The sequence below is a fragment of the Hyaena hyaena genome, unplaced genomic scaffold (genome assembly GCF_003009895.1).
Source record: "Hyaena hyaena isolate Hyena2069 unplaced genomic scaffold, ASM300989v1 scaffold_112, whole genome shotgun sequence".
Taxonomy (NCBI): domain Eukaryota; kingdom Metazoa; phylum Chordata; class Mammalia; order Carnivora; family Hyaenidae; genus Hyaena; species Hyaena hyaena.
In genome coordinates this window covers 8,431-34,046 of record NW_024080744.1, presented here as the reverse complement: position 1 = coordinate 34,046, position 25,616 = coordinate 8,431, and the positions used below count along the sequence as shown (strand labels likewise).

Below are 25,616 nucleotides of genomic sequence, written 5' to 3'. Positions count from 1 at the left end.
TATTTTGAGAAAGAAAGCATGAGTAAGGGAGGAGCAGAAAGAGAGGGAGAGAGAGAGAATTCCGAGCAGGCTCCACACTGTAAGCAGAGCCCGATGTGGGCTTGAAGTCATGCGCCATGAGATCATGACCTGAGCCAAAGTCAGACGTTGAACCATCTGACCCACCTAGGTGCCTCAGGGGAACACAGACTCTTAATGCTTTAGGGAAAACATAGAAATAGATACATAAATTCTTGGTAGTGGTATTCTCTGGGAAAGCCTGATTTTATAATTTTTTTATGTCTTTGTATTCTACCCAGCATGCCCCTCTTCAGGGCACAATTCTAATCAGTGAAAGGAGAACACTTCAATAGGTATATTGATTTGATATTGATATTTTGTTGAATTCTATTAAAAGATTATTAGGTCATCTCACTGCCTTGGAATAATAATGTGTATTTTTAAAAATCTTGTCAAAAATGTCTGTAATATATAAGAAAACATACACCAAAATTAAAAGATAATTGCTGGGTTTTTTCTTTTCATTTTCAGGGTCTAAATTCCTCACTCATTACAGTTTCTAGGAAGTATGGTTGCTGTGTCAGGCCACTAGAGGACTATTTAGATTTCTATCTTTCTCTTATAAATACGTTAGTTAAATGTAAGGTAGAAATACTTACTATAGACGTTCTTCCTAGAAGTGTGGTTGAAAATTGTGCACTCTTAGTCTAGGTTATAATTTTGAAAAAGATGAAGCCACAAGTAGGTGAAATGGAGGGAATGGGATTATTGCGTGATACCTGGAAAGTCCATTTCATTGGGTACTTTGCGTTTTAGGTACTTTGCGTTTACATTGCTAGCTTTTTCGAACTGCCATAGAAATCATTTGGTAATTGTGTTATTGTAAAACTGGCTATTATTCCTTGATTTGCTTGTACTTTAAAGATATATTTGATTATTAATACATTTTATTTCCAGATGTTTGGTTTTTTATACATCTGCAACAGAGACTCTGTTTTACTTCTGTTTCTGTCCTTTATTCATTCATTTTTATTCTCTTCTTTTTAAAGTGTCTGACTATCCTGTTACTGTATCCCATACAACTGGGAAAAAGTTAATCTTTTTCCAAGTTATCTTTTATACATTGATGTGAAAATTACTTAAGTCTTTTGCCCTTCATCTTCTATTTGCTTTTGACAAAGTGTTTCTTGTTGTTAGAGTTGCTCTGCAATAAGTCTTTTATCCTTAAAAAGCGACGTATCTTCCTTATTAAAGATGCTATAACTTATAATATAAGCAAGGTATAGCCCCTTTAACCAAGCAAAATGATGACTTTAAGGATATAACACCTGTGTTTCCTGGAAGAGCCCCCAGCTCACTGAAGTTTTCCCAAGTGATTCTTGTCATAAGTTGACATAGCTAACTATACCTTTCTAGTTCTTTTAATTAATATCCTTATGTGTTGTGACTGCTAATGGTCTGAGTCCCAAGCTTATGAAAGTCAAGCAGTGCCTTTCCCAGCACATTACCTTGTTGTTACTCAATGATTCACATTTGAGTAAATATCTTATTTTCTTTGTTATTAACATTATTAAAATGCAAGAGACTAGAGTTTTGCAGGAAATTGCTTAAGTTTTATTTATTAAAGTTTAAGAATCTGGCTTTACAGTGGGTAAAAACAAGTAGGAAGGAAGTATCTACTTTGGTATTTAAGATTTGGTAGTAGGTAGTGTTTAGTTTTCTTGGAAAAAAGAACATTCTGCTTTATAACCTTGATTCTAAAATTTAATTTAGGTAAACAGAGGAAATCCAGCAGTGTTATAAAAACATTTAAGTTTCATTTCCAAAGCCTTTACTGAAGGTACAGTTACATGATAAGCAAAAATTACAAAGTCCGAATAAATGTTAATTTCTCAAAGGATAGATTGCAATAAAGATACTGATACAGAAGTAATTTTTTGTTTTTGTTTCAATTTTGCTCCCAGTTCCAACTGCCTGATCAGAGAACTTGGGTAAGTTTCCTACTTATGTTTTTGACTCAAATAATGTAGCGTTAAAAGGAAAACAACTTATATTATAAAATGCTGTAGAGACGATAAAGAATTCTGAGCCACTTTCCATTAAATGATACGGCTTCGGCAGATAGTTTTCCAGCTTCGACAAGCTGCAGAATACTTTCTGTTTTAATTGGGCATTTAGTGTGCTATAAATTGTTTACAGAAAGAAGTTTATTTTATAAATATGACCCATTCCATGTAATTATACCTTGATGTAGAACTCTTTCTCGGCACTTGGGAGCATGTTGTTAAAAGAGCCTTCGAAATGGGTCACTAAGTGGAAACAACCATTATTTTGGGGAGCCTGTATCAGCATGTTAAAGATGCTTTTGATAAAGCCTTCAAAAGGTTAAAGCCTGGACTTACATGTAGACGCAGGCTGACATTGGAATTCACATTCATATATCCCAGGGCAGAACTTGGTTCTGGCAATTTGGAGTAATAAGACTATATGTTTAGAAATCCATATCTAACTAGGAAATGATCTTTTAGCCTTGGGTCTCCCTTCCTCAAATTTGTTCTTATTTCCAGATACAGTCAGTTGTCAGGTAGTGATGCTAGGTAATAGCTTTCTTTTTTGTTCAAGATACAAAGAATACTGCTTATTTACTTTTCACTCGTAAAAAAAAAAAAAAAAAATAAACCTTGGGTCAATGGAAATACATATAAATAACATATATTACAAAATTTCCTCTAGTTATATAGACTTCTTTGTCTTCATTCTCTCCTTTACTCAAAGTTATTCTGATTCTGAGACATGGGTAAAATCTTGGAATACAGGTCAGTTTTTTCGGTCACCATATAGTTGTTATATATCAATTATTTCAAGGGCACTTTAGCACTTACCTATTTTCTCTGCCTGACTTTAGATTCTCTTTACCAGAAATTCCTCCATTTTATTTCTTCTGTGCAATATGTGATGAATTGTGATTTTTCTCATTTTGATAGATGTTTAAGGATTAAGTTCATTTATTTCAAAAGCATAAAAGAAGAGAGAAAGAAGGACGGGGAGGGAAGCAGTGGGACAGAGAGAGAGACTGAGACTTTCTTAGACAAAGTTGTGCAGTTGGTGGGCTTGGCCTTTGATTACCATGGCTTATATTTCCAGTGTTCCCCTTCTGCTTTTCCTAGCAGAGGTCCATCCTGAGTATCATGCCTCAGGGTCCTCATCCTTTCTTTCTTTCTTTCTCTTTCTTTCTTTCTTTCTTTCTTTCTTTCTTTCTTTCTTTCTCTCCTTCTTCTTCTTCTTCTTCTTCTTCTTCTTCTTCTTCTTCTTCTTCTTCTTCCTTCCTTCCTTCCTTCCTTCCTTCCTTCCTTCTTTGTTTGCCTGTTTAATTTTTTAATGTTTATTTATTTTTGAGAGCGAGAGAGAGAGAGAGAGAGAATGAGACAGAGTGCAAGTGGGGAAGGGCAGAGAGAGAGGGAGACACAGAATCTGAAGTAAGCTCCAGGCTCTGAGCTGTCAGCACAGAGCCCGATGCACGGTGAGGCTTGAACTCACAAACCACAGGATTATGATCTGAGCCTAAGTCAGACGCTTAATGGGCGGAGCCACCCAGGCGCTCCAGGGTCCTCATCCTTTCTAAGGTGGCATATTACTTGACAGTACCTATGTTGTTGGCTGCTTCAGTCATAAGGTGCTGTCTCCTACATAAATACCCAATGGTTCTACTAACCATAGAAAGCCAATCCAGATTTTAAGTTAGACCCCTTTCCTGTTTTAATGCCGTGCCTTGGAAACACATCCACTCCCTGAATTATAGGGTTTTCAGAGTTACGATTTATACTCATATTTTAAAACATAGATATTAGTAGGAACTACTAAAATATTAAAGTATATCATTTTTAGTGGTAAACAAATTCTAAGGGGTTTCATAATCATGACTGCTGACTGTGATACATAGAATGAGATAACTGTAAAATATGAATACTTAGGTCTCCCCCAAATGGCCACGATTTTGAGATTTCTGAAGATTATCAAGTGAATAAATATAGAAAACTCCCAAATCTACAAACATTCCCATCATAAGTTATTTATGAAAAGTTAGTTGTTTTATGATAAAGGCATGTGTAATCTAATTTGTAAAACATTAAGTCACATAATTCATGGTGCCATTGGACATATCATTTCCTATAATCAGGTTGTCACTTTAATGGTTTTAATGAGAAACTTCTTTATGTCATCAATTATTGGCTGCCAGATAATGTTAGGCTAAGTGCTTAGGACCCAGCTGATGATATCTTGCCTGCTGAAATGTTTTTAAAAATACTAACTTTATTTGACTAGAGAGATAGCTACATTTTTTGGTAGGATCTAGGGAATTGTGTCTAAATATTAGTTTGCGTCAGTATAAAGTTAATAGCCTCTTGGGGACTGAAAGGGGGTACAGTGACTTCCTCTTCCAGACATCTGGCTGCAGATACCATCAACAACTATTATATATATAAATACAAATTACTGTTCCATAGGAAAAAAAAGCCCTGTCATTTACTGATCAGAGATTAGCCTATGACATTAATAGGACACAGGGCAATGCATTTCTAAAATATATGATCTAACTTTTCCTCCTTTATTTTCCCCATTCTCAGCAAATTTCTCTTTTATAGTAATACACGTTGCCTTATTCATTGGATTGTTCATAACTGAAATATAAATGTAGCTAGATTCTGTTGTATTTATCCCAATTCATCTTCACTTCTAAAATACCAAACCAGACTTTCAAATAAATGTCAAAACATACTACTTCTTCTGTAAAATGCATGTTATTTCAGAAGGAGCATAGTATGAGTCAGCTCACAGAGTGAGGAAGTTAGAGTTGTGACCTGTATTCTAGATGAAGCTCATCTTAATCCAACACCTTAATCCAAAATATAGATAGCATGATGTTGGTCACAGAATTGCTAAACTACCCAACTGGCAGATTTCTAAGTCACTTCTGTTTGTCCTAATGGGGAAACTTCTTTTCAACTGATGTCAAGTGCCATGAGAACAAATCTTATGAAGACGAAAGGGAGGATTCAGTGGTGGCTTTTAGTTGGAGTGGTTGTTAGCTGGACAGAAAGCGGTGTGTGTGTGTGTGTGTGTGTGGTGTTAATAAGTACCCTCAGTTGACTTCCCAACTTCCTTGTCTCCCTTTTCCCCGTTCCTGTTTAATCTTCTTTTCATTTTACACCAGAAGCCAAAGGTGGGGGTGGCTTTTAAGAGAAGCGTTCGGGTCACCCCTACTCTTTCTCTTATTATCTCTAAGAATGTCAGTGTTTAGTCATCAAGCCCATAGTGTATTTTCTTGTTTCTTGATAGTTTCCCCCAAATCAAAATAATTTGAAGTAATGTAATCAGAGTGTATCTCTTTCTTCAAAAAGAGATATTTGCTGCTACTAAAGCAAGACACATTTCTCAAGAGCCAATTGCTCTTAAATAACTTGAAGGACTTGCAGTTTATATGTGCTAGAGACGAAAGCCGAGAATAATCGTCATGAGTAAGCTATTTTCCATATAAAAGGAAAACTGTTTCTATAAGATATATCGCCACAGGAATCTGAGTGTGTCAGCAGGGCAGACACTCCAATGATTTCAAACCACTAGATAATGAAACTTTACTCCGATATTAAGTGTACATAACTAAGACATTAATAACCATCACCCAGACACTTACTATTCTTCCCAATAAATATATGTGATCAGGACCCCTTACCCTTGCTTGTTTCTGCTAATCAGCTTAAAGGCCAGAGGTCATTCTTCGCTCAAACAATTTATTGCACGGAGGGTGGAATATCAAAATGATTTTCTGCATGAAACAATTAGAAGGAATAAATGCAAATAAATTAGTATCATAAAATATTTCTAGATTGACTTTTAAGAAGTAAAACCCGGAGCGAGATGAAAATGCTAACGCCCTGGCTGGAGGAGGATAATGACCGTATTCTGTAGGGACAGGGCTGCTGCCAACCTCTCTGAGCAACGGCATCAATTCCATATCTCTGCCCTGTGATCAGTATGTGTCAAAATCCTTCATAGTGACAAATGTGCTGTCCACTTGCATCTGTGGAGAATGTTTTAGCAGCTGAGTGATTATGAATCAAACCCCTGAGCTTATAGCCCCTACCGCCTCCCAATGCGTTCACATTTGTCGTCTGACAAGTAAATGTATCTTGACTTTCCTCTGAGATTTTTTTTGTACTATGTTTGATGAAAGACATTTGGCAAATTGGCAGTGGTGCCCTGTACGTTGCAATTTGTAGCTAGCATTAGGAGTCTGGGCATGAAATGAGAGGGCAGACTCCAGGATAAAAGAAAAAAGAGAGCTAACTACAACATGAATAGTCATTTGAAGAATCAAGTGTGCACTATATTCTTCGTAAGAAGAGAATCATGGTCAGGCCATTCTGTTAAGATGTTGCTTCTCTGTAAGGAGTCCATGGTATTTCAACCATGGAACCTATATTCTGCTGATTTTCCTTTTGAGTAGGAAGTGTTACCTTTTCTTTGTCACCTGAGCTTGTAAATTAGGCCTTCAATTCTGTCCTGCCATTTCATCAGGAAAAGAATCATCCTCTTGGGTTGAACGGTTGTTGGAATGTGCAGTTGTTGCCATTTTTATCCTTGTGTGGAGTCTCCTGGTCTAACACCCCAGCTCTTTGAGAAACACACAGAGTGCATATAGAGTGCAAACACCTTTTTAACAGCTTTCTGAGCTCTCCGGTGGCATAGTGCCTGAGAACCAAATAAATAATGGGTGAGTTGATTTAACAGGATGGTCTGAGAGTTTGCTTTTCTACTTAAAAATTCAGTAGTAAGCAGCTTCCAAATAAAATATGAGCCCTAAGGAAACTTAACATTTTGGGAGAGTTGAAGGAAAGGGGCGAGGCCTTCTAACTGAGGATCGTAAGGATCAAGCTACCTTTCAAAGTAAATGCCGCCCTCTGATTGTGACTGTCAAATATGTAGGCAAGTGGACAAAAACTTGAAGATCATAAGCCAAATAAGTTAAGTTGCTTGAAGGGAAGAATTAGGCAGCGTAGTTCTCCCAGATTATTTCTCTAGGAGTGAGAAATAATATGCCCTGATAACCCAGGCCTAGTTATATGACATGAAGTTATGATGATATATCATGAACTGTCATTTCCACTCAGTCTTAATCTGGAACAAATTAATATTTCGTCAAAATTCTTTGTATATGATCACACTTAAAAATCTAGTGTATCCAGATATTAAGTTAATGGTTTAGGCAAAACACCTCTTACACATTTCTTTCTTTCTTTCTGCAGTACATCCATTTGGCTTAAACTGTAACTTTGGAACGCTTGATGTTTTTCATGCTGTGCATTCTCTTCATGGGATGCCATACTTCCTATGGTTTTTATTACCTAGGCAAGATGTGCAGGGCCTTTCCCTATAATTTCCAGCTTACTGTTGATGTCCACAACATAATTCCAATGCTGTCTCTTAACTTAATAAACATCTAAGTTGGCTTTATTATAGCTCACGTATTTTGTTGCTCAGTTGCATATCAAATGGGTATAAAATGACCCAACCAGGGTCTTACGAGAAAGTTCATCGAGCATTGTATAAGCATGATTCTACCTTTGTTACTTCCTAAATCCACGAGTCGTCTTGTTGCTTGTCTAATATTGGGCCACTACAACCTTTTTCTACAGTCTACTGCCTTCAGCAGATTTGATGCTTCCCTTTTATTAATGATTTCTTGGTTTGCTAGAGATGATTACAGAAGAAAAGATGTCAGACTAGTCCTTCATGGTCCTGTGCTCTTGCCTTGCAGATGTCAGCTATTGAAAACATGGCAGAGAAGCTCGAGAGCTTCAGTGCCCTGAAACCGGAGGCCAGTGAACTTCTGCAGTCAGTTCCCTCCATGTTCAATTTCAGAGCGCCTCCCAATGCCCTGCCGGAGAACCTCCTGCGGAAAGGAAAAGAACGCTATACATGCAGGTAACTGTTAAGACAGCTGTGGCTGGCTTTCCACTCCTCTCTGATTACGAAAGACCTGGCCATTCGGTTGGTGAATTATTCGTGATTGGATGATTAAGAGTGACCATGATAGATCTCAAGCACTTCAAAGTACTCTTTAGTTAGGGAGATATAAAACTAGTAGTTTTAAAAAATTATTATTAAATGAGAATTTTAACACAGGCCATTTGGTTGTGATAAATGAGGTTGGAAACAGTCCAAATACTTGTTTCACTTTGATGTTTATGAATTTTCTTTCACAGTTAATTATTTTCATCCAAAGGTATAATACTACTGTCTTCAAGCATACATTTATTAATTGTTCTGGCATTGAAGAATAAGGCCATTAACAAAGGACGAATAAGGTCGATAAGTGAAGAAAGCTAGTTAATAAGTTTCTTGTTACCCATCAGTATTACAGTAAAGCTTGTTTTTTCTTTAATAAATTGTGCATATAATTTCTGAATTGTCTTCAGAAATTTGTGCCATCTGACTCAGGCATATCAATGTATCTGCTCTTTGGGAAATGTGTCACTTTCTTTCCAGAAAAGCTTTTATAGGAACATACCTTGATGGATGAGGTCTTAGAATCTTGTCTGATCTGATACCACTCAATGTACAGAGTTGTCACTGTGGCTAACATGTAAAATGAGTTGAAACATTTGAAATCTGTTTACATCAACCCAGAATCACAGACTCTTGTCATTTTTTTTTATCCCCTTGTCTGGTTCAGTTTTGTGACTATAAAGATACAGAGTTAATAAAAGAGGCGTATGGGGGTCATCAAAACTAAGGTCTATTTTCATAAACTGCTTGCTTATGCATGAGCAAATTCAACCAGATCTCATAACGCAGCCGTTATTTGTGGAGTTATTTATATCTGTAGAATGGCTTTGTTGCAAATTTTAAATACCAAAGACATGTGATTCCCATGCAAGATTAATTAAATCAGGAATACACATCTGGCTTCTATGCAGCTTGAGTGAAATAAAGTCGATTGTGCTGACTTTCTCTTATAAACATGTTTCATAACAGATACTGTGGCAAGATTTTTCCAAGGTCTGCGAACTTAACACGGCACCTGAGAACCCACACAGGAGAGCAGCCTTACAGGTTTGACAATGATTTTAACTAAATATCTTGGTACATATTATAGCGCTTACAGTGGATTCATTGCCACAGCTTTTAAAGGAAGCTATTTTTTTTGCATGTCTGAATGTATGCCCTTTTAATTTTGAGTCAAAGAAGAATTGACTAGTGGCTAGGATAAAAATTGGCAGAATCCTAATGTTTTAAATCAAGGCTTCTGACATCTCAGTTTACAAGATCTAGGGGCGCTGGGTGGCTCAGTTGGTTGGCTAAGCGTCCAACTTTGGCCCAGGTCATGATCTCATGGTTCGTGGGTTTGAGGCCCGTGTCGGGCTCTGTGCTGACGGCTAGCTCAGAGCCTGGAGCCTGCTTCGCATTCTGTATTTCCCTCTCCCTCTGACCCTTCCCTACTCAGGCTGTCTCTCTCTTTCTCTCTCTCTGTCTCAAAAATAAAAAAACATGAAAAGATCTAGCAGTAACTTGGACAGAATAAGCATTTTAGAAATGTTAGCCATTTTAAAAATTATTTAAAAATTCATTTTAGTGCTCTCTCTGCTCAACAATTAGTGCTATATTAACTGACAATAATCATAACATTGCAGCTTTCCTTTCTTAAGCCTTAAGTCTCTGCTCTGAGTTGACAAGCCATGTATAACTTTGTTTCCCCAGTACAGTTAAGTCAGTGTCCCCAGGTCCCATTAGGAGGTTTAAGGAATAAACTTTAAACCTGGAAAGGAAGAATAAGATGTGGAACTAGGAGCAGAAAAGATCAAATAGAATATATCGTAGGAAGAGGGGCAATTCTACCAACAACTTCTAAACTACCTCTTAGCTTATTCTGCTGAATGTCAAGATCAGACATGTGACACAAGGGAATAATATTATTATTTACCAAAGAATGGAAATCGTCAACATTGTCTTCAGTTTTACAATATAGTCTACATTGTTGTATGTGCAATGCACATAGTGTTAGGTGCTCATAAATATTTTTTTTAAGAATAAATGTTATTTAAATCCTATTGTAATTTCACTCTGCTTTGAAATTCTATGCATTGCATATGTGTGAAATTATTTTTGTCTGCATGCTCACTTTTCACATTAAAATAAATAATTTCTCAGGTTTCAAAGGCTTTTTAAAAGATTTTTAAGTGTTTATTCATTTTTGAGAGAGAGAGAGAGAGAGAGCGCGCATGAGCTGGGGAGGGGCAGAGAGAATGGAAGACATAGGATCTGAAGCAGGCTTCAGGCTCCAAGCTGTCAGCATAGAGCCTGATGAGGGGCTCAGACACATGAACTGTGAGGTCATGACCTGAGCTGGAGTTGGATGCTTAACCGACTGAGCCACCCAGGTGCCCCTAAAGACTTTTTTACATATAAGAATAAGCAAAGATCAGACCAGTGAATGCTAATTTGAAGAGAATTGAAATTTTAAGAGAAAACTAGAGAGACTTAAATTCAGAAAATAACAACGTGTTTTCTTAAATTCTTTGCTTTCCTACATGTTTTGTAAATTACTAATGGCAAATGATATTTCTACTTTATATGTGATAGAATGGATTTATATGATATTTCTATTTTATATGTGGTAGAATGACTTAATATAATAAGTCTCAGAGAGATGGAAAAATTGCAGGTGTCAGATGATCTCTCTTTTTGAGAACATTTTTCAGACTCCAGGAATTCTGCTTAAGTGGAAGAAAGATTTCAACACTTACATTTTGTTAGGGCCAACGATCTGGTATACAACTATATCATGCTCATTTTACTTTCTTTGTACCTGAATTGGTGCTTTTATTCTACTCCATAAATGGTGCTATTATTGTATGCATATTAAAAAAACACACACAAGCAAGAATTTTGGCATAGCTGGAGATCATAAACAATAATTCGTCTAGCTCCTCTGTTCCGCAAGGGAAGAAATTCAGATGCACAGATGTTAATTGGCTTCTGTAAAGTCTGGTGGCAAAAGATCCAGAATTAAAACCCGGTCTTGGAGCTCCCGTGTCAGAGTTTTTATCTTACACCATGATCTCAAAGGCTCCCATGATACCCGTGTTTACATCCAAATCCTTAGTCGTATATCATCTGTGATTGTGTTCCGTATTCATTTTAGGAGTTTTTGAAACTTAGACTCTTAACCACCTATGAATTTATTGGAACAGAATGGAGTGATTTTTTTTATTCAGGAGCACTCAAACTTTTGGCTAGGACATTCACAGAGGAAAGATACAAAGGAACAGATGATCACTGTGTACAATTTTCTTATTGGTCGATTTTATTTATAATAGAGTGGGTGATGTGTATTAGATTTGGAAAAGCCCCTTTGCATACGAGCAGAAAGTTGGAAGCATGTCAAAGACAAAAATCTCTCCAACTCATGATGTATGTAGAAAATGTTTTGAGTGAAAAAAATTTAGAGCGTTTGATGGGAATATAAGTTTTCACCAGTGATGCTTTCTGCTTGGTACAATACAATTGTGCTTATTGTATCATTATTCTCATTGTAGTGGGCTTTGGGAGTTAACAGAATTATTACAGAAAAGCCCATGACTCATATATATTTTTTTTTTCAAAAGCAGAGACTAAAATACTACAACTACACTGAATGTGGGGTTTCACACACTTTTAAATTAATATTATAAGTGAAGAAAGTTGGGGAGCCTCATCATGCCAGGGCGTTTAAGGGGGAAAAATTAAATCAGTCCTTGAGTTGGTTTATTGATACTATGCCAAAGTAACTAGTTTAACAGATTTATTTTCCCCACTGAACTAACTAGACTTCTGGCATCCCATAGACACAGCCGAGGAAACCCAAACACTTCGAGTCGAATGGGGTGATTTCTGATGTAGCACACTCTAACCACCGAGTCTACATTCAGTAGTGGGAAGACAAGGCCCCTTCGCATATGGAAGAATAAGTTAAAGATTTTCTGGCTGCTGAGTTAGACATTTTCACTTAAAAATCATCTGGAGAAAGCTAATTTGTCCCCCCAAGCAACACACGTACAAAAACCCCACACAAACAAATCCTGCAATATTTACTTTAAAATGCCAAAAAAAGACTACCCCATAAATTGGTGCTTTTCTTCTTTTATCCATAAGAGCTAGGGAGCTGGGGGTGGGGAGCGGGAGGCATTACATTTTTATTTAGATTAAAGGAGAACTTCAAAATAATTTATGATTCTTTTTTAATCACGTGGAAGGCAGAAACAATTAGCCAACCAATAATAAGTGCTTTCTTGGAAAACTGACCTGGTTCGTAAATGCCACGAACTCTTTCAGACAACTAGAAATGGAAAATTGGGGGCAATAGGAAGAACGGAGATTAATGAAGATCTTTGTTTTATTCCAAAAGGAGAATTTAGTGCCACTTTTCTTTTCTTTTCTTTCTTTTTTTCTTTTTTTAACAAATTGAAGTCTATTAGAGTAAAGGCTCTGTGGGTTTATAATTGCTGCAGATTATGAAAATTAGTTATCTTTAGTCTCAAAACAAACTATTCACATTGCCTCAGTTTTAAAACTTTGGAATGGTCACTGCTCTTTTTGAGAAGACAATGGAAATTCCTTGAGGATTATCCATTTAAGAAGTGAATTTGCTAGGAAACTATTTAATTAGATCCTGCAACTTTGAATTTAAGAAGGCTTTTTTAACTTTATTTGAAGAATATGTGAATTTGTTTTATGTTTATTTAGAAAGGATTTATTTGTATTGTTGTAAGCAGAAGATAAAACAATGCTACTGTTTCTTAATGTCCTTAATTTTCTGAGGTTTACCTAAAATATGAAAGCTGATGACCCTAAGCAATTTTGGAGCAACCAAATAACCAATATTTTATTATGATGTTTATGGTTTTTTATAAAGCCGTGAAAATCTTTAAAGGAATCAACATCTATGGGAGTTGAAATCTCGACTGCGTGAATAGAATTCTTGCCTGTGCCTTTTCTCTAAAATGTTTTATGGGTGATAACTCTGGATATCTGGCTTTCTAGCCTTGAGAAAAATCTTTCGATTTACTTGCAAATATCTTTTTGTGTTTATTTTTCAGATGCAAATACTGTGACAGATCATTTAGCATCTCTTCCAACTTGCAAAGGCATGTTCGTAACATCCACAATAAGGAGAAGCCCTTTAAGTGTCACTTATGTGATAGGTGTTTTGGTCAACAAACCAATTTAGACAGACACCTGAAGAAACATGAGAATGGTAACATGTCGGGTAGGTAATCAATTGTGTTATGAGGAGAGGATGGCTTCCTTTCCTCATTTTAAAAGATATTTGTGAACAATATTGTATGCCCACTGAACTTCAAAAAAAGAGAGATAATCGTGATCTTTCTTCTCTCCTTCCACTGTGACACCAGAACCAGATCCTAAAATTTGCAACATGGTTTCCCTTGAGATTATAGAATAATGTGAATGATGTGATTGTTGAATAATCTGCAACTCGGGACCTTGTTTGGTTTTTTATTCTGGATTCATCTTAGTTGGTAATCGCAAACAAAGGGGACAATTGCCCAATGTCATAGGAAATGGATGAATTGAGATTTCCTAAATTGCAGGGAGCAAAATTTTCCACCTGTTGTATAGATTGTGGCCTCGAGGCATGGCAGGATTTCCAAAGTGGCAGCCCAGAATACCATGCTCTGAATCTTAATTTAGGAACGGTACTTGCTTTTGCAGAAGGTCTACAGTTCAGAAAACATCCCTAGAGTCACTTTTTAGAGATTAATGATAAAAGATTGTTAACATGATCAGAGTAACCCATAGCATATGATAGTGGTGTGTGTTCGGAGTTACAAATTCTGAGGTAGAATTAAGTTAAAAGTATCAAAGAATTAGCCTTCCCTTACCTCAGACTTGCCAGCACATAGTTAGCAGAGGAAATGATAGTTGTTCTTGCCTTTCTTTGGCTTCTAAAGTTACATAATAAGTCATCAATTAATATTTGCTAACTGGCGTATGTGTTTGGAGCCAAAATGTGTTTCTAGAGAATCAAGAAAATGACTTGGGGGCAAGGGAAGGAGCAGGCATGGGGCTCAGGAAAAGAGATTTTAAAAACAGAAAAAAAATTGAAGTTGTTCAAAGTAGTAATCCTTACTTAAGAAAATGGTTTTATGATTAATCCTTCCTTCCCTGTACAAGCACATTGCTTACAATCTTTGGTGGCTACTCCATAGAACTATATAGTGTTTGCTTCCCTCTAAGCCAAAAGTCAAATGACTGTGGTCTAAAGATACCCGATTTTAGAGACAAAAGTCTAATTCAGTGTAGAAAACCGGTTACACTTTCCAACCACGTGCACCTTTCCAGCATACTCCCATAATTTTCTAATCAAAAGTATTTTAGAAAATAACTAAATGAGTTAACAGTGTAACAGGTCCAAGTTCAATATTTATTTGTTGGCCCAGATTGTAACTTTATTCAGCTGAGAGACAGTCTCACCTCTTATTGTGAACGTGTAGACTATTATGATGAACTATTAGATTATAGATATCTTGGAAAGATAAACAGCATGAAGCAAATGTTGGTATAAATTTGACCACATATAAGGAGTTTATAAATATGTGAGTTTATAAAAACCTTACGCTCATCCTTTGATAAGGTATTCTGATTCTAATTTTACAGATAAGGAAACTGAAGGTCATCCTACAATCAGCAGATCCCATATTGGCCCCTTAATGCTCTATCATCTCAGTCTCTGGGCTGCTGTGTCGAGTCAACTCACTACTTCATCCATTAAATCAGAATATAGAGTTTTTAGTATGTTTTCAGTCTTTATTTGGTAACACACTTTAACACAGGAGCAAGAAATACATATTGATTGCAACCAGGACTGAGTATATGGTTTCTTTGGGCAGAATCCTTTTAAGTCCTCTTTATAACTTGCCTCACCCTGTTTCCTCACTAATTGAACGTCAATGTTCTCATGTCACGGGTGGGGGGGAGGTGAGGGGGGGAGAAGAAACTGTGGGAGAAGCATCTTTGGGAGACTATACCTCATGGTTTCAGTGGTTCAAAATATTCCCCAAGGGGCTTTCATGGCCATGTATGTGGTAATTGGGGAAGACTTTGGCCTCCTAATGTTACCATTATTAATATTCAAAAGTACCTATTTTAGGAAACACTGATCAAATGAAGAAGGAACAAGGTTCAAAATAAGTTGCCATGTTGACAGTAGTCTTTTTGACCAAAGGCTCTCTCCCCTCAGGTACGGCCACATCATCGCCTCATTCTGAACTGGAAAGTACAGGCGCGATTCTCGATGACAAAGAAGATGCTTACTTCACAGAAATTCGCAATTTCATTGGGAATAGCAACCACAGCAGCCAGTCTCCCAGGAACACAGAGGAGAGGTAAAGTGGGGCTTTTCCTTTTTAAACTCTATAGTTTCTGAAATCAGTATGTTCCAAATAGATTTGCTGTGCTCACTTTTGTGAGCACCACCGATGGCTGGCATTTATTTGGTGTAGACTAAAAACTAAATGTTCCTTTAAGCACTTTACATGTATGAATTTAATTATCATAATAACCCGATGAGGTAGCAACTATTACTATGTAATTTTACCAGTGAAGGAATGGAGATGGTGAAGGTTAGATCACTTGCCACGTACGTAATTAATAAATGGGATTCAGCCTGGGCTGTCTGGTTCCAGAGCCCATGCTTTTACCACTATTCTGCCCTGCTTCTCTTGATAACTAATTAGAATGTATTATCAAAACTTGCCAAGCAGAAGGGAAGGCTGCCACAGGGATTCAGTTGATTCAGTAGTGGCTACTATTATCTATCATATGTATATTATAGATAACGTGAGTATATCTATCTGTATGTGTACATATATACGTAGCTGTATATATATACATTTGTGTGTATATATAGGTACATATCTATATATAAGACACCCGTTGAATATAATAGAAAGAGCTTTTACAAAAAAGAAGTTGAGACTTCTTGATAAGACTCTCTCACTGCCTATATCTCAGGTGAATATTCATTTAATTTCAGCATGTTTGTTTCACTGGGTATGATCACCCTTGTTTTCAGTGATCTGGCTCCCTGGCTACCTCTTGTTATCATCAATATCAAGCGTGTATGGCCTAATTCAAAAAGAAAATCTTTTAATGCTGATAATTATAATTAATATTTATCTAATGTTTACATTTTATGTGATGTTAATGAGACATTATTTTACCGAAACTACAGGATTTAGTTAACTTTAGTTACAGATTTCTTATCTGTAAGTTAAAATTAAATATCTGATATTAAGAACTAGATTTTTCTAAGCATAACTATCCAGTAGCCTATTAGATTAGGATGTTGCATAGTCAATTTTAATGTCACATGATATTAGTTAATGAAAGCTCTCCTACTTTTCATCATACAAGTATCATTGTTAGTGCCCTCTATTTTTTGATTCAGTTAAAAGTCAAATAATTATTTCAGATAGTTTTTACATTAAGGCAGGCTTCAGAGAAACATCATTTCCCATGATAACAAAATTATGTGGCCAATTGTATTCTTCACCTTATTTAAAGCATATTTAATGGACAAAGGAGAGAAGATCTGCTGTTACATGACTCTTCCCAGCTTCTAAGAAGTCTGATAAGAGCTATGACTGTGCAGTTGGATGTATCTTTCCCTCTGCTTGCCCGTGTGTGTGTATGTGTGTGTGTGTGTGTGTGTGTGAGTGTGTAAAAGAGAAACGGAGACAGTGTGAGAAAGAGAGAAGGGAAGGAGGGAGAGGAGGCAGATGATCAGAAACACAAAGTAGTAAGAACAAGTAGGTAAGAGAGTCTCCAAATTACATTTTGATAATGAACTTTACATGATACAGATAAGAAATGTTGAACAAAAACCACCATTTGGGTTCTGAGATGCCCTTTCAGACTTTCTAGCCCTTACTTAGAAATTTGTGAGCCTGCATAGAGAAGCGACATCTGGTTTCAACATGTCCAAACAGCACAAAAGTAAGAAGATTGAGTCATTTAACCCCCCTCAACTCGTTTCAGGGCTACTTTTGATGAATCATTTATCCCCCATAAATTGCCACATTTGAAAGCATAATTAACAAATAGGTTTTTTTTAATCATGTTGGCTTTGTTACTTTTGGTTTTCATCCATACATTCTTTGGTTCTTTTACTTTTTCTTTCATTTTTAAAAAATAACAGTTTCAATCCATTCAAGCTAGCGAGTTGGCAGTGTGTCTGGAAACTAATAATTTATGTCTGTGCAAACCATGTTTTCATCATTCTTTGATAAAAGAGGTTAAGAGATTGGCTGTATAAAAAGGTTAACAATGGTAATATGACTGTTTTTAAGATTTTCACTATGTACATCTGCCACACCCAACATTGTTTTGTTTATTTATTTACTCTGGAAAATCTGAATATTAAATTATACTCCTATTTGTTATATGAGAATGTGAGGGGGTACATTGCTGATACTTAATCTCCCATGATCTGAAAAATTGTTCCATTAAGTTGTAAAAATCGTACATTTCTGTAGCAATAACTTAAATTTCAACAAACTTTCTGAATTTGGGGAAGTGCTTTAACTTCTCTCGTCATATATCTTCAAAAAGAGGAGGTTAGGAAGAGAAATTCTCTAGTTTAAATCATTTGTAATCAACTTGAAACTAAGTTAATTTTGACTTTTATTTTTATTTTTTTAATGTTTATTTTTGAGAGAGAGAGAGGGAGACAGAACATGAGTTGTGAAGGGGCAGAGAAGGGAGCAGTGAAGGGAGGCACAGAATCTGAAGCAGGCTCCAGGCTCTGAGCCATCAGCACAGCACCCAACGTGAGGCTCAAACTCAAAAACCGTGAGATCATGACCCTATCCGAAGTTGGTTGCTTAACTGACTGAGCCACCCAGGTGCCCTTAATTTTGACGTTTAAATAATATGTTTAAGTAAAACTTAAATTCAATTTATATATTTTTATGTTTATTTTAAAGCCCAAGAAGTTTGTCTTTGTTTTATAAATTCTCTCAAATGTAAATCGGGACTTCTATGTAATTAAACTCCTTTTTATAATTCAACTTTTGAATCATAGAATACCATCCTTGCAATCACAAAGTACTACAAATGACTTTTAAAAGATAAATTATTCTTTCGTATCATATTAGACATGCATACTAAGTAAGCTTCAAAAGATATTTGCATAATTACTTTTTAAGATAGTTTCCCACCCCAATGTTCTTCTGGGAAACAAGGAACTTTTTCCATTCAGACCGTCAAGGATAATTTGAAAACAGTACAAATAAGTGAGCTTTCAATCATTTCCAAGTTTGAGCAGGATGTCCGAGTGGCATATACCACAAATGTCACTTAGAAATAACAAATACCAGTTGGTCCCTGGAAGCTATCTTAGCATTTTCTTTGAACACTTAGATCCACTTTAGGCATGCGTGCTGAAGCTTTGGTCATTATTGTTCAGAGACCTGAATTTTCCAGAAACCTATTATTTTCATTGGTGGGTACTTCTATGTTAATTAGGTAACATTATGTAGAAAAAACATTGGTATGCTTTTTATATTATATATAACAATATCATTTATCAAAAACAGTCTGATAAGGACTAGGAATCTGAAATTATTTTTCCAGCTCTGCCAGAAGCTCCTTTATCCCCTGAATAATCACCCAATTATTTTTTTTTCTTCATTTTCTCATTTGTGAACTACATTATTTTTCCATGGTTGCCATGAAGCCGAAACAATAAAAGTTTCCTGTAGAAGTGTTGGGAATCTAAACTGTTAGGAAGACATGATAAGAAAACTAACTGTGCATTTAAAAATGAAACCAATGATTGAAACTGTTACTTATTTTATGCTTTTGAAAGAATGAACGGCAGTCATTTTAAGGACGAGAAAGCTTTGGTGACCAGTCAGAATTCAGATTTACTGGATGACGAAGAAGTAGAAGATGAGGTGTTGTTAGATGAGGACGATGAAGACAACGATATTACTGGAAAAACAGGAAAAGAACCTGTGACAAGCAATTTACATGAAGGAAACCCTGAGGATGAGTATGAAGAAGCCAGTGCCCTGGAGATGAGTTGCAAAACGTCCCCAGTGAGGTGAGCGCATGGGCTGATGTTAGTAAAGAAGCAAGAGCAGATGCATAGATGGTTGCATTCCTTCTGCTTTGTTTTTCCATCAGGACAACATTTCAGGTGCTCGCAGTCTATGAGTCATGACTCATAAGAAGAAAGCTCAGTTAGCAAGGCATGTTTGGTGGATTCATTTTGAATAGATGAAAATAAGGTAGCCATCAACATAATCCACAAGACTACAGATACATTGGTGTTTGGGGGATTCTGAGTAACCTGACATAGAAGTATAAGTGAAAATTAGATGAGTACCCAGTCATTTTTTTAGACCCTACCTGTAAAACTCACAGTAAAATAGAAATGTCAACATAATCTAATTCATTCAAAAACCCGGTGTGTCATGAGTCAAATATTATTGAGATAAATTTCACTTAATTTGATATATATGTGATCTATACAAATAGGTTTTTAAAGGGAAAAAATAAGCAAAGAGTTCAATTTATAGGAATATTATATTTTCGTGTGGCTAGTGAGTGCTGACTAAATATTATCATAACTGGCTTTATTTTAAGTGGAAATTATAAGCCTATAAATTGTGTCTCCACTGCCCTGCTGATTCCACATCACTGACTTTAACTCTTTACCTCTTATACACACTTGCTTTAGTTATGAAAAAACTTTAAACAACTATGTTTTTAAGATACAATATTTGTCAACACTTTGAAGAACCTGATAATGGATGCATGCTTCTTTATACCGCAAATATAATATGAAAGTTTGACAGCTGTATAGATTCAGATGAAAAGTGATTTGGTTGGATAACAAAGTGAAAAAGAAAAAAAAAAACGCTCTGTGCTTTCCCATTGGTTCATTTTAGGTATAAAGAGGAAGAATATAAAACTGGACTTTCTGCTCTAGATCATATAAGGCACTTCACAGATAGCCTCAAAATGAGGAAAATGGAAGATAATCAATATACTGAAGCTGAGCTGTCTTCTTTTAGTGCTTCCCATGTGCCGGAGGAACTTAAACAGCCGTTACACAGAAAGTCCAAATCACAGGTACATATTTTCCTGCAGTAAAGCATCATGGTGACATTGGGCCTTTGATGCGAAAAGGCAGCAAGCCTCTCTCTTTGCCATATTCTAGAATCTGAACAGGTTCAGATGCTTTACTCAAAATGTTCACATCTTTACTCAATGACCAAATCCAAAATGGTTAACCAATTAACATGGCTACACTCTACACAGAAACTTCTGTGACAGATCTTATCCTACAGTGATTTTTCCTTTACTTTGCAATTCCCTTACTTCCGTATAGGGAGGCCGTAATGTTTGCACCTGTTTAAATGTTTCCTCAGAATTGTTTTCTAATTGACTTGAATCTGTAATTTTTGTCAACCTAATTATAAATTCAGACTTCTGGAAAGTGAATCCTGCCTTCTTTTTTTTTCTTTTTTTTTGGTCCCTGACTATGTGTAGTTGATTAACAAGTCATCTAATTCTAGCATTTAGGAGTAAGATCAGAGATGAAATGAGTTGCCAAAAGTCTGCCGCAACTTACGGGCAGATCTGGAAATAAAATCTATTGATTTTTATTGCATGAATGAATGAATGGTGCCCCAGTTCATTGAGCTCTACAGCATTCTCTCAGTCCTGTCTTACCTAAAATAAATCCACTTAAAGATCCATAAATACCAATTAAAATAGCCTTCATTATTTATCACAAAACAAAGGAAGTTCGTATTTTCTGCCCGACATCCACACTCAACCATTTTGTTCATTTCATTTAGGCTAACTAAAAAAGAAAGACGAAAGAAAAGAAACTTCCTGTTCCTACCATATTTGTTGGTTACCTTGGCCCAGTTGTTTGATCTTGAGCCCATTTTGGAGGTGGCCTGACATATCAAACCATATGACTGTATTGGCTTGTACATTTGGAAATGATTTCGTATTTGGCTCAGATGTTTGAGCAGCAAATGTGGTCATATCTCAACTAAGGTTGGGAAAAACGTTGTGCTGGGGGATGATATACATTTTTAAATAATAGTCAATTTAGTAAAAATCTAAGATCAATGTTCCTTTTGAATTGAAGTAAAGGCACCCCACCTCAGCACTGGAGGTGCTGGCTATGTGAACTTGAGAACATCACTTCATGACCCTAGGTACCAACCACTTCCTTATTGTAAAGTGGATGAACAGAGGAGGTATCTAAGATCTCTTCCTGCTGTATGATTAAATGGAGATTGAACTATTTTTTAAATTTATAACATTAAAAGTAAACTAGCCATAGTAGACATCTAATGTTTACCTAGAGATAACCATTAGAGGTAGCTAGTATTTTTTTTTTACACTTGATATCCCATTCTTCCTTCCTAATTGATCAGAGGGATACTGGGGGATCCATGCTTTCTTTTTTTTTGTTAATTTATTTTAATTATTTCACCAAAAATACGTATAATTATAAGACACAATACCTACAAATTCCTGAAACGGTCAGAAGTGATTGAAGGCAGAAGGGTCAGAGAATCTAGAGATAAAAAAGGTGATATATTTCGGTACCAGCATTTTGACATAAAGTCCCTGCCCAGCTGGACTAACAATTACCATCACAAGAAATACTAGCGTTTGCAATCCTAACTCATATTTTTTGTATTACTTGATCATGTCATATATATCAGTTTAAAACTGGTCAGGCCCTTTTGCAAACTGACATTATTTCTGTTGTTATTAACTAACAATTATGTGCAGGGCACTGATTTTTGTGCACGAAAATGTTTATTTCCTTTGATTACCAAAAGGCAATATTTAATCTATATGCTATGTGAAAGGCAGTATTCTATATTTATTATTTTCTAGAATCTGAATAGAGACAGTCGACTTACTCAACACACTCATATATTTACTATGTGATTTTTATAGTGATTGAATCCAAGAGAGTTGATCGATTCAACAGTGGCTGCATTCTGCATAGAATCCTCTTTGAAAAACCCTATCCTCAAAATTAATTTCACAATAATAGGTACTATTTATGTCAGGCACTCTTTGTTCCTTAGTGCTTGTAATTTCCTCGCAGCCCCTGGAGGCAAGTTTTTGTTATTATTATTCCCATTTGATATGAGGAAAGTGACCTTGAAAGGCTAAGCAACTTACCCAAGGTCACACAGCTGTTTGAAGAGAAGCGGGTTAGAAGCCAGAAGTCCAAAATTTTCTCTATGTTCCCCTTCATTTCCCCCATGGTTTTGTTAAAGCCATTTCAGAATCTTTGTGTTGATCTCTGCGAGTGGGTACATAATAAAAATAAAGGTCAATGCTCGCTTCACTCATATTTGAAATACTTCAAAGGACAAGGACTGTATCCTTGATTGATTTATCATTTATTCCCCAGGACCTAGCACAGTGCCTGGCATAGAGAAGATGCTTAAGAAATGTTTGTTATATGCCTGTTGGGATTTTGTAGGGGTCCAGAAGGCAAATTGCATACATAAAAGTCAAATGTGTACATTTAGAGCAATGACCCAGCAAATGAGAGTTGGCCTACAAGGGCAGATTTTCTAACTGAATGCCATGATTACGGAAGAAACCGCAGACTGGCCTCATGTCTCAGCATGACTCTCAGAGATGAAATTCTGCTTAACAACAGAGGCATTTTGTCTTTGTTTACAGACAGTGGAATGTCTTTGGCAGGACTTTAATGATTCCACTTCAGCAGCATTTTGACAAGCAAGTTTAGCAATGGATGAGACCAACAATAGCAAATCAACAGTGAAAAGTTCACTCACAAGTCAAGACCAAACATTTCATTTGAATATTTTACTTGGCAGCAAATGGGGGATTCTCTGAACAGTTATTTAGAACTGACATGATAATGGGGAAGAAAGAGCACTTCTTCCCAGAGCACCGCCACTCACCTTCGGCTTGATAGACCCTGGATTACAAGTTGGTTAGAATGCTGTTGGGTCTCGTGTCCGTTTTAGTGGGTAGGGCTGACTTGACCCCCCTGAGCTCTCAAGGTCTTTGGGTGTCAACTTCGAATATTTCAAACACGGAGGGAAGCTGGATGAAGGACTGGATTAAAATTTAGGCAGAAATCCATTGTACTTATACCTCCTCCACTGTCCAGTTGAGTGACTCTGGGAAAGTCATGTCACCTTCAGTGCTCTCAGTTATAAAGTACAAGAGCTGGTGGGACTGTGTCCTCTGCTAGACCCCAGTGCTGTCAAGGCAGGTCTATATCCTGCTCATATTTGCGGTTTCAGTCATAAGCAGACAGTGACATTTTTGGTGCATTGAACAGTGGATGATACCGTAGTTATGGTTGGCCAGGGGGATGACTCATGTTTCTCAGTGGAGGCGTTGTTGACATGTTCGGTAGGATGATTCACTTTTTTTGTCCTAGAGAGCAGGTATTTCTGTGGCCCTTGGGCACTGAAGGCCAGCAGTAACACCACGTCATCACAAAAACAAAATGCCCCACACTTTTCCAAACACACCATGAGGGGCGCTCCTACTCCGGGTCCCTTCTTCCGCTAACACTCACCAGCAATATCCTTCAAACTAAAAGCAATGTTTTCCAATGCCACTTACTGAGTCTCTCCTTTTCACCCCAGGCGTATGCCATGATGTTGTCATTGTCCGACAAGGAGTCCCTCCATTCTACATCCCATAGTTCTTCCACCGTGTGGCACAGTATGGCAAGGGCTGCGGCGGAATCCAGTGCCATCCAGTCCATAAGCCACGTATGACATTACCAAGGTCGACCAGAGTGGGACCAAGTCCAACAGTAGCATGGCTCTTTCAACTAGGACTATTAAAAAGACTGCTGAGCAGAATGCCTTAGAAACCTGAAGGGTCACTCATTTAAAGTCTGGTGACCTTAAACTGAATGCTTAAAAAAAGAAAGAAAGAAAAAGAAAGAAAGGAAAAGAAAGAAAGAAAAAAAAAGAAACTATTTATTCTCGATATTTTGTTTTGCACAGCAAAGGCAGCTGCTGACTTCTGGAAGGTCAATGCGACTTAACGTGATACAGTGAGAATGAGCAACTGGCTGGGCAGAAGGCATCTCCGTCTGCCCTGCCCCGGGCTGTGGGTGGGCGCGAGGGCCGTGGGGATGGCGGCATTGACACGAATGAACACTCCATAGAAACGGAATTCTTTTTTGTACAAGATCACCTGACACATGATTGAGAACAGTTGCTTTTAATTACAGATTTAATTCTTTTTTCTTTGTTAAAGTTTTATGTAATTTAACCCTTCGAAGACAGAAGTAGTTGGATAAAATGCACACTTGATTATTATAGAAACTGATAACAGGGAGTCCTTGTTCCCCATTAACTTTTGCCTTCTTAAGTACATTGTTTAAAACTAGGGAAAAAGGGTATGTGTATATTGTAAACTATGGATGTTCAGCACTCAAAGAGGTTAAGTCAGTGAAGTAACCTGTTCATCACCAGTACCGCTGTACCACTATACTAATAAAATGTTTGCCAAATCCTTGTAATAACATCTTAATTTTAGACAATCATGTCACTGTTTTTTAATGTTTAATTTTTTGTGTGTTGTGTGTATCCTGTATTTATTTGTTGGCAAACTATTGTTTGTTGATTACAAGAGCACTGTTCTGGTCAGCCACTACTTTCTGATGTCTGAGGCACACCCCTTTCTGAATTTCAAGGACCAAGGTGACTCTACCTGTGTATGGGAGTGCCAAATGGTGTTTGGCTTTTCTTAACATTCCTTTTTTGTTGTTGTTTTGTTTTCCTTCTTAATGAGCTAAATACGAATAGAGGCAACTTAGTTTTTGTAATACTGAAATCGATTCAATTGTATAAATGATTATAATTTCTTTCATGAAAGCATGATTCTTCTGATTAAAAACTGTACCCCATATTTTATGCTGGTCGTCTGCAAGCTTGTGCGATGTTATGTTCATGTTAATCCTATTTGTAAAATGAAGTGTTCCAGACCTTATGTTAAAAAGAGAGAAGTAAATAACAGACTGTATTCAGTTATTTTGCCCTTTATTGAAGAACCAGATTTGGGGTTTTTTTGTTTGTTTGTTTGTTTGTAATCTCATTTTGAAATAATCGGCAAGTTGAGGTACTTTCTTCAAATGCTTTGTACAATATAAACTGTTATGCCTTTCAGTGCATTACTATGGGAGGAGCAACTAAAAAAATAAAGACTTACAAAAATGGTCATTTTTCCCACTGTGTGATATTTTCCCCTTTTATGCAATTTTAGTATCTCTTAGGGATCCAATGATTTAAAGATATGATGTCTGGAGACTTCATGTCCTGATAGATACATGGAGTGTAAAGCATGTGTGTATTGTTTTGAGGTGATGTAAGAATGGATTTTGACCCACAGGGAATTGGAATATCACTGACTCATTCTTCTGAACTTTATCTGTGCAAAATCAGAGCTCATGTATGACACCACACGGTCCTGGTTTTACTATACATCCACAGCGCACCCAT

The 25,616-nt window shown here is 36.7% G+C and overlaps 1 protein-coding gene across 7 annotated transcripts in view; it reads left to right on the top strand.

Moving 5' to 3' along the window:
• Positions 1 to 25,293, top strand: part of MECOM (MDS1 and EVI1 complex locus) — a 62,641-nt gene extending 37,348 nt beyond the window's left edge. For 6 of the 7 annotated variants that reach the window (XM_039236553.1, XM_039236549.1, XM_039236548.1 and 3 more), the window contains exons 9-15: positions 7,817 to 7,983; positions 9,037 to 9,114; positions 13,137 to 13,306; positions 15,299 to 15,443; positions 18,929 to 19,165; positions 20,016 to 20,199; positions 23,748 to 25,293. In XM_039236553.1, the coding sequence (XP_039092484.1) occupies positions 7,817 to 7,983; positions 9,037 to 9,114; positions 13,137 to 13,306; positions 15,299 to 15,443; positions 18,929 to 19,165; positions 20,016 to 20,199; positions 23,748 to 23,882 (1,116 nt within the window). In that variant the 3' untranslated portion in view covers positions 23,883 to 25,293. The remainder of the gene's footprint in view (positions 1 to 7,816; positions 7,984 to 9,036; positions 9,115 to 13,136; positions 13,307 to 15,298; positions 15,444 to 18,928; positions 19,166 to 20,015; positions 20,200 to 23,747) is intronic. The other variant, XM_039236550.1, reaches the window with a different exon arrangement.
• The last annotated feature ends 323 nt before the right edge of the window (positions 25,294 to 25,616 follow it).